Here is a 17,793-nt window from a genome sequence, read left to right as displayed (position 1 = left end):
TGCAGCTCCACCGCCCTCTCCTACCCAGGGACCAGCAGGAGTCAGAGATGTGCAGCCTCATGCCTCCTGGCCATACGGCCCTGCAGACAGCCGAGGGGGATGACAGTGCTGCCCACACCATGACTCCAACACTGCCACCTCAGTCCCAGGCCCATTGTCAATCCCACCCAGGATCGGGAGGTGCTCATAGGTCAAAGAGCTTGTTGACCATTAAGGCAAGAGCATAAATAGGTGCGCAGTGTCTCAAGAGCTGGCTGGTGGGCTCCAGTTAAGGAAGAGGCTGCTGTGGATGAAAGCCCCAGGGGATGGTGTGGAGCCCCCCTGTGCTCAGGAGTGTGGTACCTGAGCACCCTGCTGTCAGCTGCAGCCGCTGACTGAAGGGGCGGAAGGGCCAAGTACACACTAAGGAGAAGAGACATTTCACTCATTTAATTTCACAGCATCCAAAACCAGCCTAAAACTGGGAATAGAGAACTAGTGAGAAGAAAAGCACTGTTTACGTAATCATTTGGCAGTGAAATGGGTCAGCGGTTCTTGTGGGAGAAAAGGAATGCAGTTTTTAAGAAATAAACAGCATTGCTGTACTTGGTAATAGCTGGACAGTCCTGCTTTCCTGGAGAGTAATACAGAAGTTTATGATGGGGTTATATGCCTTGTCTTTTTGCCCCATGGTCTCTCCTCCAAACACAGCTCTGTAAAATGGAACGTTCCTGCTGTTTTCTTTAAACTAATTTGTAATTCCTTGGCCATAACGCAAAGGGAGGCACCCATCTGTTTATGTGGTTGTTTTTTTTTCTCTCTTCTACAAATGTCCTTGTTTGTGTTAACTAGCAAATCTAATCATCCAGCTCAGAGGAGAGTTACACAACTGCAAACCTCCTGAGATTTCAGTCTAATAGCAAATCTTGCTTAATACCCCCATGTTCGCTTCTTGCTTCAGATTTGCAGCTCCTTTAGCATTACAGCTGTGCTGTGCTTTTACATATAAACCAGATTAAACAGCAAAAGGAATGCCAAACAGAAAAGCTGTGTTATTTCCACCTTGCAGGACTTACTGAAATGAGCCTGGCTGTGTTAAACATGAGATAAAACTCCCGCAGGGAGCGTTAGTCTGAAGGAATTCATATAAACACTTAAAGAAGTCAGCCTTGGTTGAGCTTCCTAGTCAAATAAGGTGGGTAATGGTGCGCAACCAGCAGAGCCCCTCTCCTTTGGAGAGGACCACTGATAGAAACCTAACTGTCATTGATCCTCACTGGGAAGCAGCAGGATGGGTATTGGGTAACAACAGATAATGTGGGGTTTGGGTAACTCTTTCAGGCAAGGCATTGCAAGTATCTTCTGTGGAACTGCCTAGTGCTGTGAAACTTGCTTCGTCTGCACCCTTGATGTGGGCCATCTGGAGAGGAAAATCTCATCAACCACTATAAATGCAGCCAGGTTTATGATCACTTTCTTTTGCAGTTGGCTTTTAAGGGAGATAATCGTATCGGGAGGAGGTCTGAAGGAAAGGCGAGTTACAGGTATGTGCATTTAATACATGTTGATAAAAGCGCAGATGAAGTTGCTTTCTTTCCCTTTGGTCTGCACTGTCTGGTCTTCAGGAGCCATCGCTCAAAACCATCCTTCCTCTTAGCTTTTGCCTCCATCCACATTCTATGGGGCCTGATTCTGACCTCAACATCAGTGCTGCAGCCACCAGCACGCCACTGCGTGGCGGTGTTAATGAATGTTAATGAACAGTAGCAGCAGTCACGGGCTGGGGGGTTCCCTGCTCTAATACAGAGCTCTTCTCTCCATGAAATGAAAAAATGCTGCGTTCTGGGCCACCCACTTGCACGACATCCTTTATGGGTAACTTCCACAGGGCACTTCTTCTCTCGGCTTGCTTTAGGCCCTGCCTGCCCAGCGTGGCAGACCGCTTCCCTGTCGCAGAGGCTTTGCTGGCTCTGGGAGCAGCCCTGGCATCAGCCGCTGCGGGGATGCTAATAGAGTCATAGCTGAAACAAAGCACGTCGCTGAGAGCGTAAAGCTGGGTAGCCAAGTTTCTGCAGCACTTCCAGATGTGAAGCGGGGGAGTTGGTTTTAGCCTATTTTACAGATTTTTAATTTTTTTCTGATTTTTTTAAAGCACCATGCAAGCAGTCTGCGAACAATTTGTACTGTTAACTCGCTTTCAGCTGCATGTTCCCAGTGGCAGTCGCTTAGCATTCTTTCTAGCTGAGACTCTCTGACCGATGCCCCATCTGTGCACTGCAGCAGGTCAGCAGCAGAGATCTCTTCCACTGAAATCCAAGCAAAAACTATCCTGTGACCGCTCTATCCCATGTGTGCCTTCTGCCCTCGGCCCCCAAGGTAATCCTGTCCTGACAGACCGCTCCATGGACTGAGGAGGGGCAACGCCTACGCTCACTCAATGAGGAGGCAACATCCCTCTCTCTTAACTTTGGGGAGTTTGGTCTGAAGGAGGACTGTGTGATTTTGGCCACCAGTTTTTCAAGGAGTGCTCCAAGGAGGCATTATTGCTGAGTAACTTCCCATCTGCGTGGGCACTCAGGAGAAAGGGCAGAGGCTGCTGGAGAGTCACACTGGGTATTATTTCTCCAGGGAAGCAGGAGCTTGGACCCAAACTTCAGTCCCCCTGTCAGCATGCTGCACTGGTGCTTCAGCTTCTCCCTAACGTGTATCTTAGGGATCAATATCACCGATTTCGTCCTGCCTGTAGTTTCAAGCAAACTCCTTAACAAATCCTGCAGCATTTTCTGGGGAATTAAAAGTGATTGTGAGGGGGGATTAAGTTATGAGAGAAACTAAAGAAGCCTCCAGTGCAGGCTGTCAATGCTTCTTTTCAGGTGATAAGAAATGAGTGCAATGATGCCCTGGTTGCTGCTGCTTCTTCTCCTGATCAGCTTCGGCTCACCTGCACCCAGGTTTTCGGTGCGTATCTCTTAGTGAGTGCCTGTACCACCTCTCAACGGTTTATCATTCCCAGTCATGTAGAGATAGGTGCTCCAAGAGCAGATAGGCCTGCAAGAGCAGAGCAAAAAGGTGTCTGCCTGCAGCTGAAGAAAGGTCACTCTTGCTGTCCTGTTAATACAGGGTTTTCACAGCATTAGAGGATGGGCAGCTCTCTGGATGGCTGGACTGACATTGCCAAGAATTAAAAACAACAACAAAAGCCCCTTAAAGAAAAAAAAAGTTATTTTATGGCCAGTGAAGAAATAGTCTACTCCGTTCCCTCAGGGAAAACTGCCTTCATTTATTTATTGTGATTTAAAAAACAGAAAGGGAAAGTGGTGGTAGGCATAGTCTGAGGCAACCTGTACTCTTCTGATGAGCAAATTACTCTTGGGCCATCCCAAGTGAGGGACAGAGCTTGGCAAGAAGAGTTTGGTGAGATCAGGGCTGTCTGCAGCAGGTCCCTGTGTGCATCCAGCCTGGAAATCCTCTGTGGAAGAAAACCAGCAGACCTAGGAGAAGGAGAAGGAAGAGGCAGCTGGGAGGCCATGTTTGAGCACGTGCATCAGTTTGCTGTCCTAGGCAACTGCTTATTTTGCTTATGCCTAGAACTGGTCCTGACCTGGTATCACTCAAGCCGGCTTGCTGAGAGTGAAAATAGCAACTGATTCTAACTGCATGGGTTTGCTTGGTTGTCTTGGAAAAGATTTTGCTCTGCTTTGTTATGTTCTTAATGGAGTAACACCAGTCACAGTCTAGATCATTGCTGAAAATGTTCATCCTAGTCAGTGTGAGCCAGATTCTGGTCCTGGTTATGGTAATGCAGCTCTGAAGTTACTCCACTGATCCTGGTAGGCTCACTGCTTCCCACTGATTTGCACCAAATATCAGCTCTTTTTTCTTCCTGTTTTACAAGAAGATGTTCTGGAACCTCACTGGTTTGGCCTGGCTGCAGTGCAAGGGCCCCTTTTTTTCCCCCCTGTTACTACCCTGAGCAGATTCTTAGTCTACAAACATTCACTTTGAGTTCATTAAATGGGATTCAAGACAAATGATTTTTGTCCAAAGTACTTTTCTGCTTAGCTGATCATATTCTGGGATGCTCTGAGCAGTGGCGAGATCATTGTAGAAAACCCTTTTCCACTGGGTTCAACTCAACAGCCCATGCTATGCACGATTCATATATCTTACAGAGACCACCATTGAATTGTCTTGATCCACAGAGGCAGTGTGGCATGTTAGGATCAAGAGGAGACAGATACTCCTTCTCTCTCTGCCTCTCTGTTCTTACCACTGATGGAAGCATGGGGATTTTTGTTTTATTTTCTCCATAGGAAAAAGATATCTGCCTCCTAGACAACAATAAATTAAGACAAAGGTTAAAACAACTTCAAGACTTGCTTTACTTACATGAACTGCAGCTGAAGGACATCCTGGAGAACACTTACCATAGAACAAAAAGTGTGCTGTCCTCAGGTAACAGGAGTGTGCAGCATGAAGTGCATTTACCCACAACAAGTGGAAATTTGATAGTCTATGACCAAGGTATGGTTTGCAGTAGCATATGTGGAGATTTCAGCTTGCCACAATGTTTATTTCTCCCTGCAGTGTCCCATGTGTCATATGTTATTTTTGTTAAAAGTTTTATAATTTTTGAAGTGGATTGAGTTTTAAAATGCAGTCAGATGATACACAGGAAGGAGAAGGGCAGACTGGTGCCCCTGGAACCAGCAGACATTCCCTGGGGCCAGAGTCAGCTGGCCCAGCTTTAGGTAGCTACCACCAGGTACAACGCAGACACCTGCAGCTGGGCTTCTCACTTGGGGCTCTGGTGCAGAGAGGAACAGGCACCTCTCAGCTGTTTTCCATCAGACCTACTTTAGACATCTCCTTTAGGAAGAGATGGGTCTTTCCTATTTGAAGAGCCTATTTTCCCTGAGTGACTTATGGGAGCCCAGAGTGCCTTGTTCAGCTGCAGGTACTGAAGCCTTTTTGGAGAAGTCCAGCCTCCCTGTTCCTCGACATCACTTTGAGACCATGGTCATAACTGGAATCATGGCCTGTGGCCAAGATTTTATCCATCATGGGCATTACATTGAAGGTGTGAAGCACTGAGGCCCTGAAAGGCACTCTCCTGATACAGCCCTGGTAGAGCTGGTCATAGGAACTTAGCCTCTTATTTTAGAAATTTTGGGTCCTGATCCAATCTGAAGTACAGCTGAGGCTACCTTCTACATGGAAATTAGCTTCTCTGCAACTGTTCTTGCTGACGGAGCCAGTCCTGGTCCTGCATTGCTCCCATGCTATAGCCCCAGCCTGAGCTGCAGCCATCCTGTATCTCATAAAAATTTTGGGAATTACTGCCTATGGGGCATGGCTGTGAAGGCTCTCAAGCCTTGCTGCTCTTCATCAGGCCTAGCAGTTTGCAAACCAGCATTGCTACTACCTTACTGAACCCTTTGCTTTGGCTTTGCAGGGCTTGCAGAGCTATTACACAGGGTGGCCAGGAGTGTCCTTGTCCCATACAGCCTCTCAGCGATGTCTTCTCTTGCCTTCACATACCCGTTTGCTTTCCCCCAGGCCATTTAACAAACTGGTACTGTTCTGCCTAGATTGCTCCGCACTGTATAATCGGAAGAAGACCAAAAATGGCTACTACCGGATCAGGCCCAGAGCAGACCGAGAGCCTTTCCTAGCATACTGTGACATGTCTGATGGCGGGGGCTGGACTGTCATTCAGCGTCGCAGTAATGGCAAGGAGAATTTCAACAGGTGGGTGCACCTCGGTTGCATCAACAGGGCTGGGCTTGCAGTAAGGCCTCCAGCTCCCAGCCCCCGTCCTGCTGCCTGGCAAAACCCAACATCTGAGGAGCAGGAGACACAAGACTATGCTTTAATGATGATAACTCTGTGCATTAGGACAAAGTGGCGGTAGATATTCATAGCAGGAGGCCTTTTTCTAAATGGACCTATAACACCTTTTCCATGGCTTCTCTGCATTTGAGTAAGTGTGTATGTGTGTGCATATTTGTTTTATCATTATTGGAGTCTGTTGAAGGCTCCAAACTAGCAGGTATCTGCTGCCCACACATAGACCAAGACCCACCAAACACATTAGCTGTTCTTATATCAGGAATCATCTTCAGCATGGTGCAACATTTATTTCCTTATCCAGATTATTCAAAAAGATGTCAAACCACTGGTCCAGATTGTTCTTTATGCAAAAATCGCAGAGAGGTGACTTTTACCTGAAAACCTCCAGGAGGAGAGATGCTCTGGCAGCACAGTACAGAAGAAACATTCCCATGCAGATTAATTCATTATCACAGCACGCACTATTTCAGGGCATGTCTAGTGTCTCTTACAGGGAGTGCAATGCATTGCAAAGCTACCTCAACTGGCTCCAAGCTGGCTTGCCCAGAGGCTGGTAGCTATCTAGCCATGGTAGTTCAACTCTCAGCACAGGTGAATGAAAAACATCCTGAAGAGGAGCACTTACTTGTATGTAGGTCAGGCAGAATTAGTATCCCTAATAAGGACATGAGAAAGGGGATAAACACAGGGTTAGAAAAACTGGAAATGTTGATACACAGGAAGTATATGTTAATATCAAAGATGATATATAAACAACAGAGGAGATTTTAAGAGAATGAAATGATGAGAAGAAAGTAACAGCAGAATTCTCCTAGAAATACAAAACCAGAGAATGCCGATGATAAATAAGTATATGTCTTTGAAGGACAAGTTGCCACATCCAAACAGTGATCCTGCAAAAAAGCAGAGGTGAGAGTGGTCAATGAATCAAAAATAGCTTTAAGTGGAACAGGAGAACAAATCAGACCCAGATATTTTCCTTTTACCTTCATCTGGAAGCTTTTGTTTGCGGCTTCTATTCAGTTTCTGATTCTTCACCATACCACGTCATACATCCAAGTTTGTAGCATATTTCAGACTGCAACATTGATTTCCAGCCAGGACTGCATTTGAATTATGCCTTGCTGAAGAGCAACATCAGCTGCTTTGCTGAAGACCAGTATGACAGCTGCTGCTTTCCCTTTCCATCTAACTGACAGCCTCATTCTGCGAGCGCTGCATCTGGCAGTTTGAAGGTTTGATCCCAATATATGTGTGTGCACAGGTTTAGCAGGCGAAGAAGTAAGCTGTGAGTTGTATTTATTTCTAAGGCAGAGTGACAAATCTCAGCTCAGCTTGCAATGAATCAGATACTTTTAGAACACAATGTCTAGAAGTTTTACTTGTTACCACAGCTAAGTCTCACAGACTGTCTAATTCCCTCACATGCTGAAATCAATGTTTGTATCTCACTGCAGGAAGTGGGATGATTACAAACTGGGATTTGGGAAATTCCAGGGCAAGAATGATGAATACTGGCTGGGCAATGACCACATCTATGACCTGCTTGCTAGAGGTGCAAGTATTTTCCCTCCACAAATTCCTCTCCAATTTGCTTGAGAGAGATAGTTCATTTAACAGGACACTGCTTTGTGTTTAGGAGAGAGTTCATTAAAGATTGACCTGATGGACTGGCATGGGGAAAGACGTTATGCAGTCTATGAAAATTTTCAGCTTGCGAATGAGCAGGTAAGAAATGGAGAGAGCAGTCATTTGCTTGTTTTATCTGTGAGGGTGGGATATCTGCATGTGCAGCATTAGACTTCAGTATCAGGGTTGTAATTACAGCTCTGCAAAACTTTCCCATTCTGGTTCCCTGGGACTCCTGGTTTGGCTGACTGAGAAACAGCACTGGGAGCAGGGACATAAGCCCCGCGACTTCTTCCTCACAGCTGCCAAGTGCCCAAGCCACTGGGTGACAGGATCATGCGTGTTCTCTTGCTGACTCTGCTGCTGCACAGAGGGCAGCTCTCTGCTGCAGGGCACAGGGGCTCCCATGTGTGTTTTCCTCAGCCTCATGATTAAAAGAGTCTCCCATGAGGGAGGAGATAAGGGTTTGAACCTCTGCAAGGAAACTGAACCCTGTTCTCCGACTTACTAGAATAGCATTTCAGGCTGTCACATAAAAGGCAACCGCCAGAACAAACCCCCTCTACTCTTTTAAGCATTGAACTCTAATACAAACTTTAAAAGTGCAGTTGTAAGCTCCTGTCTTGAAGAGAGGCATCTGTAACACTACACTCAGTAGTGAAAGCCCAAGGACAAAAACTCCCTGTATTTTCATGATTGCATTCTAGCTTTAGACAGCATCCTGCTCAATGCTGCTCTTTGCAGGCTCGCCTTCCTGAACACCACGCCTAAGTAACCCAAGGACATGCGTTCCACTGCATGGACCAGTCCTAGTTCCAACTCCATCACCGCTCCAGAAATGAACGCATTATGTTCAGTTTGCAGAGTTTTCTTATTAAAAGTTTGAACAGTTTCATTTTAATACCTTACTCCTATTTTTCATAAACAAAAGTGGAATATGATGACAGGAAAAAGCCCACACCGCAAAAGTAATCATCCATCTCATATCAAATATCTCTTAGATCTGTTAACTGTGCACAGTGGAATTATTCTTCTAAGTATTCCTACCAGGACAGGACCATTTAGCTAGAAATCAGGTGGCTTCTAGTTCTGGGAGGAGCAAAATTCCTAAGGAGTTATCCTCACTGAACAACTGATCGGTTTATGAAGGCAACTACTTGGCACAGATTCCTGCCAAGTTGTTCTTGATGAGCTCAGAAAAGCCCTTCAGCTTGTTGTATAGCGTATCAGATGGTTATTGAAAGGCAGTAAAGCCTGAAGCCCTTTGTAGCCACAGCAGTAATTAGCAGTCCCTTCTGGAAGTTTAAATCCCGTATTGATCTACACTGGGATCATTAAAGAATGGGGCCAAAAGTCACCCTTAACTTCAACAGTCATGCCTTTGATGGTGGATACAATGGCCAGAGCACATCTGATCTCAAAAATGGGAGGAAGGGCAGAAAGAGCTGATATCAAAGCCACGTTTCACATATTCTTGCAGGACAATTACAGGTTATGGTTTGGCACCTATTCTGGCAATGCTGGCGACGCTCTGTCTGGTGGGAGCAATTTTGAAGATCAGTGGTCAGCCTCTCACAGAGGGATGCAGTTCACCACGTCTGACAAGGATCACGATCGATTCCTGACAGGCAACTGTGCATTAGAAAACAAGGGCGGTTGGTGGTTTAACAGGTATGGAAAACAGTTGATTCCTCTTGGATGCGTCGGGTGTGGGTGGCCGTACAGCTGAGACGACTTGCCTGCAGTGCCTTACAGCAGCTGGAGGTTGCTCTGTGTGTTTGCCACCTCACACAGCCAAAACTAAGATGTTCACACCTACAGAGGCTCAAAGGAAAGCAATCTGCTTCTTCCATTATGAAGCAAAGCAGGTAAGTTGCATTCATTTTAAGAAACTTGGCCACAGGTAAGTTGCATTCATTTTAAGCAAATGGGTCAGAATAAATGCATAGGGGGGAATGACCTGGAAGGAAAGGAGCCCAATTAAATTTCCTTAAAGTGCTTTGGGTTATATCCCAGGAAAGAAAACAACTGTAGCCACTGCAAGGTGAAGCATGTACAAAGGACATTATTGCAGAGCATGTCTAGGTGAGCTACCCCTTAAGAGTCCCAATGGTCTGTTTGCTAGTTGGGCATACCGCACGCATCAGCAGATGGGGACTCAGCTTCACCAGCCCTGGGAGCTCGGACACACCGCTCTCAGTTTTTCTCTGCTTTAGCATAGGATGAGCTTTTTCTTTGACCAGGCCCTCATCACAGACAAATTGGAATCAGTGGTGCTTCAGAAATGTACATCAATAGTGGAATTTACCTTGACTAAAAGGTAAATCTGCATTTTTAGGTGTCAGTACATAGCTGCCTACACATGAGCATACCAAATGGCACTACGCCCCTCTGTTTAGGCAACTGAATCATGTCCCTAGTTAATATATTTGAAGGTGTCAACAGGTTGAATTATCTGACCGGCGTAGGTGTCTAGGATGACTCACATACTTCTCTGGGTTCCACTAAATGCATTAACCAGACCTCCATAGGCTACAGCAGTTCTTTAGATAACCAGTTCAGTACAGACAGATATATCTAGGTGTCTGAACCTGTCAATGAATCCCACCCTAGTATTTCCAAATGTACATTGTGCGAAAATTGTACTTCACTGTAATGACGCAACGCCTTCCCAGGCTAAACCTAATCTCCTTTTCTCCCTCTCCTACATCATTACAAGGTGCCATGCCGTAAACCTCAATGGACGATACTACAGAACAGGAAGGTACAATGGATCCCATGACAATGGCATGGTTTGGTCTACGTGGCATGGGATGTGGTACTCGCTGAAGTACTCTGCCATGAAAATCAGGGCTCCGTTCTTTGTTGACAGAGAGAGTGGAGACGGTGAGAACAGTCAGGGCAGCTGAAACCCGCTGCTTTGGAAAGAAAAAAAGTACAGGCTGAAAAGAATTGTGTAAGTTAATAGCCAGCCCTCTGCTGCTGCCAATTGCCAAACCTGCACCACAATAAACGGGAGCTGCACCTGTTTCTACTAGCTGAAGCTAACGTTGTGAGTTGTTTGAGCCAGCCAGCCAACAATTTAATGGAAAACATATGGATCTCAGTCATGGAATAACCACAGTTTTCTTTTTCAGAAGTCTTCTTTTTATGAAAAACTCTCTGGACCTTGAATGATCAAGTTCTTTTAGCTATCTGGACTCTACAAGGGCTAAATCTTTCTGATCTTGATTTTAACCGTCAGTGCTTCAGTTACACGAATGTAAGAATAGAAACAAGGTCATGGGGAATTGGACTTTGTCTGGTGTGCCTTCATTAGTGCTTTGTTCTGGATCAGGAGAATGTTTTTAAGCAACTCTCCCAATGGTCCCCAATTGCCACACTTCCGTTGCAGAACACTCCTGCGCTGTGTGAAACCAAACCAGCGGGTGGACGTGCTCCAACGGCTAACGTGCATCCAGACTAAGGCTACTTCAGAGCAAACCCCCACAACACAGAGTGTGGATGCTCAGTTTCAGTGCCAACAGCTTCCCGCTGCAGATCCACTTCTGTAACACACCGTGACACATTAATGCAGACAAAGACAATGCTGCCAACCAGACTTAAACCCCAGATTAAAATTAGGCAGATTTCACTAAATTTAATATGAGCACAGATATTCTTAGGAGTTCATAAATTTGTACATTCTCATGTAATTTATCAGATGACTTTGATTTAGTGAAGGGGAATCAGAAAGTGGAAAGCGATTGAACTGTAAGGCACACTGACTTCATTGTCTCATCAGAGTGAAACGGAAGAGCAACGCAAATGACTGAAAGAAATGGAACACTGAAAATTTATTTTCCACAGTTGTTAATAACAACAGTTAAAAATGAACAGTAATATCAGCTTGATGCAAATCATTTAACTACCACGTTGTAGAATGAGCCTATTTTTTTTCTGAATTACAACGATTTTTTTAAACTGGTAGTTCTTTTCCACTGATTTGCTTTTAGCTTCATACATATTGTAATTTGTATTACATAGCCATAAAGTGTGAAATAAAATAATCTCAGTAGGACTTAACGCTTTTTATCTGGTTTTCAACAGTAGGAACTTGAACAGAAATATGGATAAAAATCTTGAGAAAGCTCGTAATATGAGAACGTCATTCTTTTGTTGTTGGTTCTGGTACTACTGCACCTGCTGTCCTGGGTAGTTTAGAGGGTCTACAAGGTAAGTTTGATTTCCATGGCTCAAGGTGTCCTGGAGACAATGCAGAGATTTGTGAAGGTTCAGTGTAAAACTTGATTTGGTTCCTCTGCTTTGTCAAGAGGTAAACCCTGTTCTCACTTCTTCCTAGACATCCTAGTGATCGCGAACGTGAACAGCAGAGCACAGTGAGCCAGCGCTCCAGGGAGCCGTGCTCCTAAAGCCTGTGTTCTGGCAAGACTGCCCTGCTGCCCTCTTCCCAGCACTGGTGCGTACCCACATGGAACGGAACTTGCACCTACGTCTCTGAAAGGAGGCTGCCCTTGTGAAGAATGGAGTGTGAACAACCACTTACTATTTCCTTTCTGATTGCTACTTCTGTATTTTACAATGGTAAAATCTTAGTGCGAGGTTGTAACTGCATGTTGGGAACGTAAGGAATCACTGTGTGCATGTTATAACCATGTGGCCACCGATGAAGTGCTGAGGGCAGTAAGAACAATTTTTGTCTAGGCAGAAGACACAGAGAAATGTGGGTGAAGTAAGGTCACGTTAATGCCTTCTGGCAGATGATGCTCAACCCCATTCTTCAGCAGAGAGCTAGGGAAGCAGGGTAAAGAGTATGGACTAGTGATACTCAACTCTGCATGCTGGAAATCAACTACAGCACCAGACAACACTAGTGGTTTGACAGTTCATTGAACAGCCGATAACCCATCTGATAATGGAGTATCAAGCTGGAGATAAAGCCAACAGGGCTTAGTCAAACAGCTGCTACCCAGTCCAGTTCCCCAGTGAGTGAGAAGTGAGTGCTGTGAAAGTCCAGAGCTGGGAGCCCATTTCACCCTGTGTCAATACAGAGAGGCAGGCATTATAGCTGGGCTGCCTTCGGCCAGCATCAATATGTTATGGAGCTTTTTTCTGTCTCCAAGAGAGAAAACGGGGACAAGATGTGACAGACTGGGAGGGAAGGGGCCTGCCTTGCTGTCTTAGATGTAAGATGTACCTAAGTCCATTGAATGCATTACAGCAGCTGTTCTGAATGCAGCCCAACACTGAGACAAGGTTGCAGGCAGTAGCATCTGACTTGGAGCAAGGGTCCCCCTCCTCTGCCCTCCTGCTGTGCAGAGAACCCCCTTGGAGATGCAGGCTTTGTGCAGGACCCTGCAACTCCCACAGCAAACTCCAGGAAGTGTTCCAGAACCCTTTGTCTTAATAAACAGGGTAAAATACCACTAGCTGAGTACTTGAGTACTTATTTCACCTGAGGGCTGCTGCCAAGCGCTGAAGGTTAGGGGAATACTTGCTGAATGTTGCTGTGCTGTATGTACATTTGATCTCCCGTTTCTCCAGGGTCTCCCAGGCTGAGAGGCTCATCAAAGCTGTGAATAGATATTGTAGCACTGTAGCTCCAACGCTGACAGATAGCTGCTTCAGGGCAAACGTGCTTCACACGGCAGAGTTTACCTTGGTTCAGGGGTGGTAAGTAACCTGAGCAGCAATTGCTTCAGAGGTCTGATTTCCAGCTCATTTAAGTCAATTTAAAGACTCATTACATTTGATTAGCTTTGGATCACCCTTCAAGTGTGGACATGTTCTCAAATGCTTTAAACAGCATTTCAACCTGACAGCTTACGGGAATGCGTAGCTGGTACGATCACCGCAAGGGGCTGAAGGGCTGAATGCCAACAACGCGGCATGCTGGTGCAGCTCCTGGGGCAGAGGGAGCTCGCATCACCCTGCGAGTCGGATCTGGCGCTCCAGCAGCAGCTACAAAATGTTACCCATCAAAAAGGCAGTTCAAATGGAGGGGCTTGACTCTGGTGGCCAAATGCTGAGCGTCTGGCTCCTCCCAGGCTGTCACAGCAAGCCCTCCCACTGTGCACCTGTCCAGTTACCTGTGCACGCTTTGGACACTTCAGTGGGGTGCCCTCGGTAACTGGCTAATGCGCAGCAATGCTGATTTCTCTTTAAAATTGTTGTTGGAGGAAAAAGAAGTGGGGGATTGGGAAATCTATCCTTCCACTCAGAAAGCCAGTTTTGAGGAAGATAGCAGCCTACTGCCAGACAACTAAGAACATGCTAATTTTTGCTTCACACCCACAAGGCAGGTTAAAGGGCACATAGGGTTGGGCTCCTTACGGAAAAGTTGTTCTTTGACAGTCCTCTGCCTGAACCTACCTTCTCTCACTCCATCCTCCATGGGGAGCATCTCCTCCTTTCTTGTAGCTGCCCAACAGCACTCTCCTGGTCTTCGGGAACTCCCTGAAGAGACGGTTATCTTAACAAATAGCAAGTAAAGTCTCTGAGTCATTCTCACTGGCCCAAGCTCTGTCTCTACTGTTAACTGGAGTTTCAACCCAGCTCTGAATACTTGCAGCAGCGTGTAATCGCCAGTTTGTGATCTCTGGTTTTAAAGCATGACAAAAACCACAATGTAACTTTTGTGCTTCACCATAAGATTCTCTGGGAATCATCCGATGTTGTCAAGCCTTTTTACTTTTTCTTCTTGTCTGCGAAACAGGTATTAATCAAATAAATGTGGTATTTGCTGGTTTTGTTCATAATTTATTTTGAACTTGCTGTAGTAGCATTACTGTCAATTTATTTACACACACAAAAAAGAAGATGTTTCGTAAAGGCAAAGATGATTATAGATAAGATGGGTGATTCAACAGTCCTCTCACTGCCTTTTGCAGGTACTTGAATGCTCCAGGAATGTTTTGGATGGCTAAAATTTAATCATCAGTTTCCTTTGCCCTCCCAGAGGCATGCCCTTTTCTACTCACTTTGTAAATGCAAGTAATTATAAGTTACTGTGTTTTCTTTGTATAAATATTGTCAGAAAGAAAATATCAAAGTCTTGAATGATGAAGAATGGCCCCTCAATTTTAAAGTAACTCCAAGTATTCAGTGTCAGTTGTTTGCACTTTCATGCAACCAGCTAAAAGAAACACCACCATACGACTTATTTGAGCAATTACAACGAATTAACACAGTTCAGTAACGACTACCAAAAAAACAATGAAAACCGCTCACAACTTGAGGTTTGTGTTTTCTAAATGGGAAATGATTCACTAATTAGGACACACAGTTGAGGACAGTGGACAATGGATGCTTTAGGACATCATAATCTACTAGCACACGGTCCACAAGGCGAGAAAGGCTAGATCAGTGGCACTCAATATGTACGATGCACGAAACACGACTGTTTTATGCAATAAAATCTATTGGCTATTCCTGCATCACACCTTCACTAACACATGCTTTCCCAGGGTATTCTGTGTGTATTGTACACACATACATACAAAAAATAATGATATGGAAGCACTTTCCAGTAATTAGGAAGGAATGTGTTCCCACAAGCCAGACTTGGGGTGTTATTCCCTCCTGCTCTGTGCAGCGTTAATGCAATTCCCACTGCTCCTTCCACCAGAAGCCAACAGATCCTGCAGATCCTCCCCTGTGCACACCCCTCCTGAAGGGCTGCAATGAGTCACTCAGATCACCAGCTTCTCAATGCTTAAAGTACTTGTTTCATCCTCTTCATTTGAGCCAAAATACCCAGGGAGGTCGATCATCTGCTGCTCTGCCTCCGTTAAGCCAAAAGTAGTATTATCATAAAAGGCAAAGTCAGGGTCCAAAGGGTAGCTCTGGCACTTGTCCCTTCGGTACTGGGCAGGGCTTACACTTGGGCCTCTCTGGGAATTATCTTTGCCAGCCAAGCCCGTTTCCTTCCGCCATGCGCCTCTGGCATTAGGTGAAGGGCCCCTCTTACTTCGGCTGGGCTCTGGCTTATCAGCCGCCTTCTCCTGACTGGCAGGCTGGCGGTCAGTGATCAGGTCCAGCTTCTTCACCGGAGGACCTGCCCTGGGGAGGGACTTTGTGCCATGGCCCTGCGGGTCACACGCCAGCATGGTGCTGTGGGGCTGATCCAGCTTTTCACAAGTTGGATTAGCGTTTCTCGATTTTGGCCGTGTCCTGTCCTCCAAACCCTGGTCCCACGTTCTGGTCCTGGAGTTGTAGAGAGGAGTCTGTCGGGGGGTGAGGGTGGACATGCTTCTCTCTCTGAAAGGCCTGGCCTTTTTAGTTTCATGGAAACTGGCTGTTCTTCTAAACTGCGGGTTTCTGTGGCAGCCCCTCTCGGACAAGTCCCCTCTGTTATCCTGGTGCTTGAAATGAGCTCTTCTTATCAAGGTTTGGGTAGGGCTCATTGCAGGATTGGCCTGTGAGAATGGAAAATCCAGCCTAGGGTGACAGCTTTCCCCTGGGAATTTGGGCTGACTGGCTGGCTGGTCCAGAAATGGAGATTTGATCCTAAATTTGTTTGACGCTGCCTCCTCTTGGTTTTCCCCGCTCAGGGGAAGCATCGTGGTGGCACCAACAACTGTGTCTGTGAGGGGATTCTGAGAGACGTGATACACCTTGGTGGTCTCAGTCAGGCCTTTCTTCTTCATCTCTTTCAGCTGCTGCTGTGCGAGGCGGTAGCTGAAAATCGGAGGGATTATTTTTTGGGCATTTGGCTGAAAGTTCTCACTTCCAGAGGCATCACCTTCTTGGGCAAATTGGAGGCTTCGCCTGTAGGTCAGAGGAATGTTTACAGGGGCGTCCCCTCCTTCTGCGAAGCTGTCCCGCTGCTTGTTACCTTGGCAAATGTTCTCTTCGTCAGAGTTTTTCCGGAAGCCAGGGGAATGGACAGAGTTTCGGCGGACAGTGGTGCTGCACTTCTGAGCTCTGCAGAGCTTCCTCCAGAGGGTGATGAGAACGGTGGCAAAGATGATGAACAAGCATAGGGAGATACCTGTGATGGTGACTATATTATTTGCTTTCTGGTCCTCTCCTGTCTGGACAGAAGGTGGGGTGGGAGGCTTGAGAGCTGTAACAAAGAGCACAAATGTCTGTCAGAGTTGCACTGTCATCAGCGTTTTGGTATTTTAGGATGGAAACGTTACTACAAGGAAAAAAATAACCAATTAATACAGTACAGGAAGTTGTTTGCAATTAAAATTTGCTCATTGTAGATGACTTGCTACTGATCACTTCAAACTGCCCGAAAACAGACCTACTTACTTTAAACCACAGACCTTTTCAATGTTATCATTACTTTTGCCTGTTCTGCCATTTCCATAAGGCACTCCGAAATACATGTAAAACAGGACAACACTATTTTGTCCTCCTTTATGAAGAACATTACGATTCCCTGGTGAAAAGTGCCATAAAAGGGGTAAAAATAACCCAACCCAGGCTAGTACTTCAGGTATCACTTTAAAATTATTTTTAGGATAGCTTAAGTGGGTGTGAGAATTGCAGTGAGTTTGAAGAGCAGAGAGGCAGTACTAGCAGGGCAGTGTACCTTTCCTAAGCAGTCCTGTGAGGGTGCTTCTTCCACCACTGCTTGTCATTGCAACCCCAGAGGACAACACCCTCCCCTCCACAGCAGGCTCCTAACTGGGAAGAAAGTCACTGCTCTCGTGCCCCTGGCATTCTGGTACTGGCACTATTCTGTCATAGTCTGGAGATGGGCCTTCAAACAGGAAAGAATACCCTGCACACCTGTGATGCGAACATCTCAGAGCTTTCCACAGCCCTATTTAAACCTCTCACCTGCACATGGCACCACATTACAGGCAGCTGAACCAATGAGAGATTAATAATTCTTTTTTTTGGACAAGGGCTCCAGTGGCAGCCCTGAGCAGAACAGAGCATGGTTGATGGATTAATTGGTCCAGCAGCTAATTTTATTGTCAGGTAGCACTCACTTCCCAACTTCTTGTGGACAAATAGCAGCCTCATAAGCCATGAAAATGCTGTTGGAGGACAAGGCTGCTCAGTTGTCTTGACAAGAGCTGGCCATGAAGCTGTGAGCTTGAACTGAGCCACATAACAACCTTCTCCCAGTCTCTAGTTTTATCCAGAACCCAGGGCCTTCCATCGGGGTGATGGACAGTCTGCTGTAAGACTTGCCAGGCGCTCCTGCCTGCACTACCGTGCCTGCCCAGCCACAGGAAATGCGTCTGCAGAATAACGAGAAACAGACACTATGTACTTCCCATAATCCAGAAGAACACTCATTCAACGGTGAGCTGGTAGCACAGCTATTAGGTGTGCAGGATGCACAAATGCACTGATGAACACAGGCCA

At 46.0% G+C, this 17,793-nt stretch overlaps 2 protein-coding genes across 3 annotated transcripts in view; one reads left to right on the top strand and one right to left on the bottom strand.

The window, feature by feature from the left end:
* Nucleotides 1–1,399: 1,399 nt before the first annotated feature.
* Nucleotides 1,400–11,281, top strand: LOC104052850 (fibrinogen-like protein 1). Its single transcript, XM_009514193.2, has 8 exons — nt 1,400–1,523; nt 2,853–2,937; nt 4,293–4,503; nt 5,571–5,730; nt 7,290–7,387; nt 7,472–7,560; nt 8,942–9,132; nt 10,181–11,281. The coding sequence occupies exons 2-8, from the start codon at nt 2,863–2,865 to the stop codon at nt 10,368–10,370; spliced, it is 1,014 nt and encodes a 337-aa protein (XP_009512488.1). The 5' UTR covers nt 1,400–1,523; nt 2,853–2,862; the 3' UTR covers nt 10,371–11,281.
* The window catches only part of THSD1 (thrombospondin type 1 domain containing 1), a 31,249-nt gene continuing 24,734 nt past the window's right edge, over nt 11,279–17,793 (bottom strand). The window contains exons 5-6 of one of the 2 annotated variants that reach the window (XR_010371155.1): nt 13,834–16,528; nt 11,279–13,034 (exon numbers count right to left, since the gene is read on the bottom strand). Coding sequence is in view for 1 of the 2 variants with exons in the window: in XM_064440936.1 (XP_064297006.1) it covers nt 15,153–16,528 (1,376 nt within the window). In the remaining variant the exon portion in view is untranslated. Of the gene's footprint in view, nt 16,529–17,793 lie in introns of both variants that reach the window. The other variant, XM_064440936.1, reaches the window with a different exon arrangement.

Source organism: Phalacrocorax carbo, chromosome 1 (genome assembly GCF_963921805.1).
Source record: "Phalacrocorax carbo chromosome 1, bPhaCar2.1, whole genome shotgun sequence".
Classification (NCBI taxonomy): Eukaryota; Metazoa; Chordata; class Aves; order Suliformes; family Phalacrocoracidae; genus Phalacrocorax; species Phalacrocorax carbo.
Note: the sequence above shows the minus strand (reverse complement) of the source record. Positions and strands in the feature narration are given on the sequence as shown.

Bases quoted from the DNA above. Each gene is read 5' to 3' on its own strand.
- LOC104052850 (XM_009514193.2), top strand. From the start codon at position 2,863: ATGAGTGCAATGATGCCCTGGTTGCTGCTGCTTCTTCTCCTGATCAGC. The intron at 2,938-4,292 runs GTGCGTATCTCT...TTTTCTCCATAG, and splicing joins CACCTGCACCCAGGTTTTCG to GAAAAAGATATCTGCCTCCT. The intron at 7,388-7,471 runs GTGCAAGTATTT...CTTTGTGTTTAG, and splicing joins CTATGACCTGCTTGCTAGAG to GAGAGAGTTCATTAAAGATT.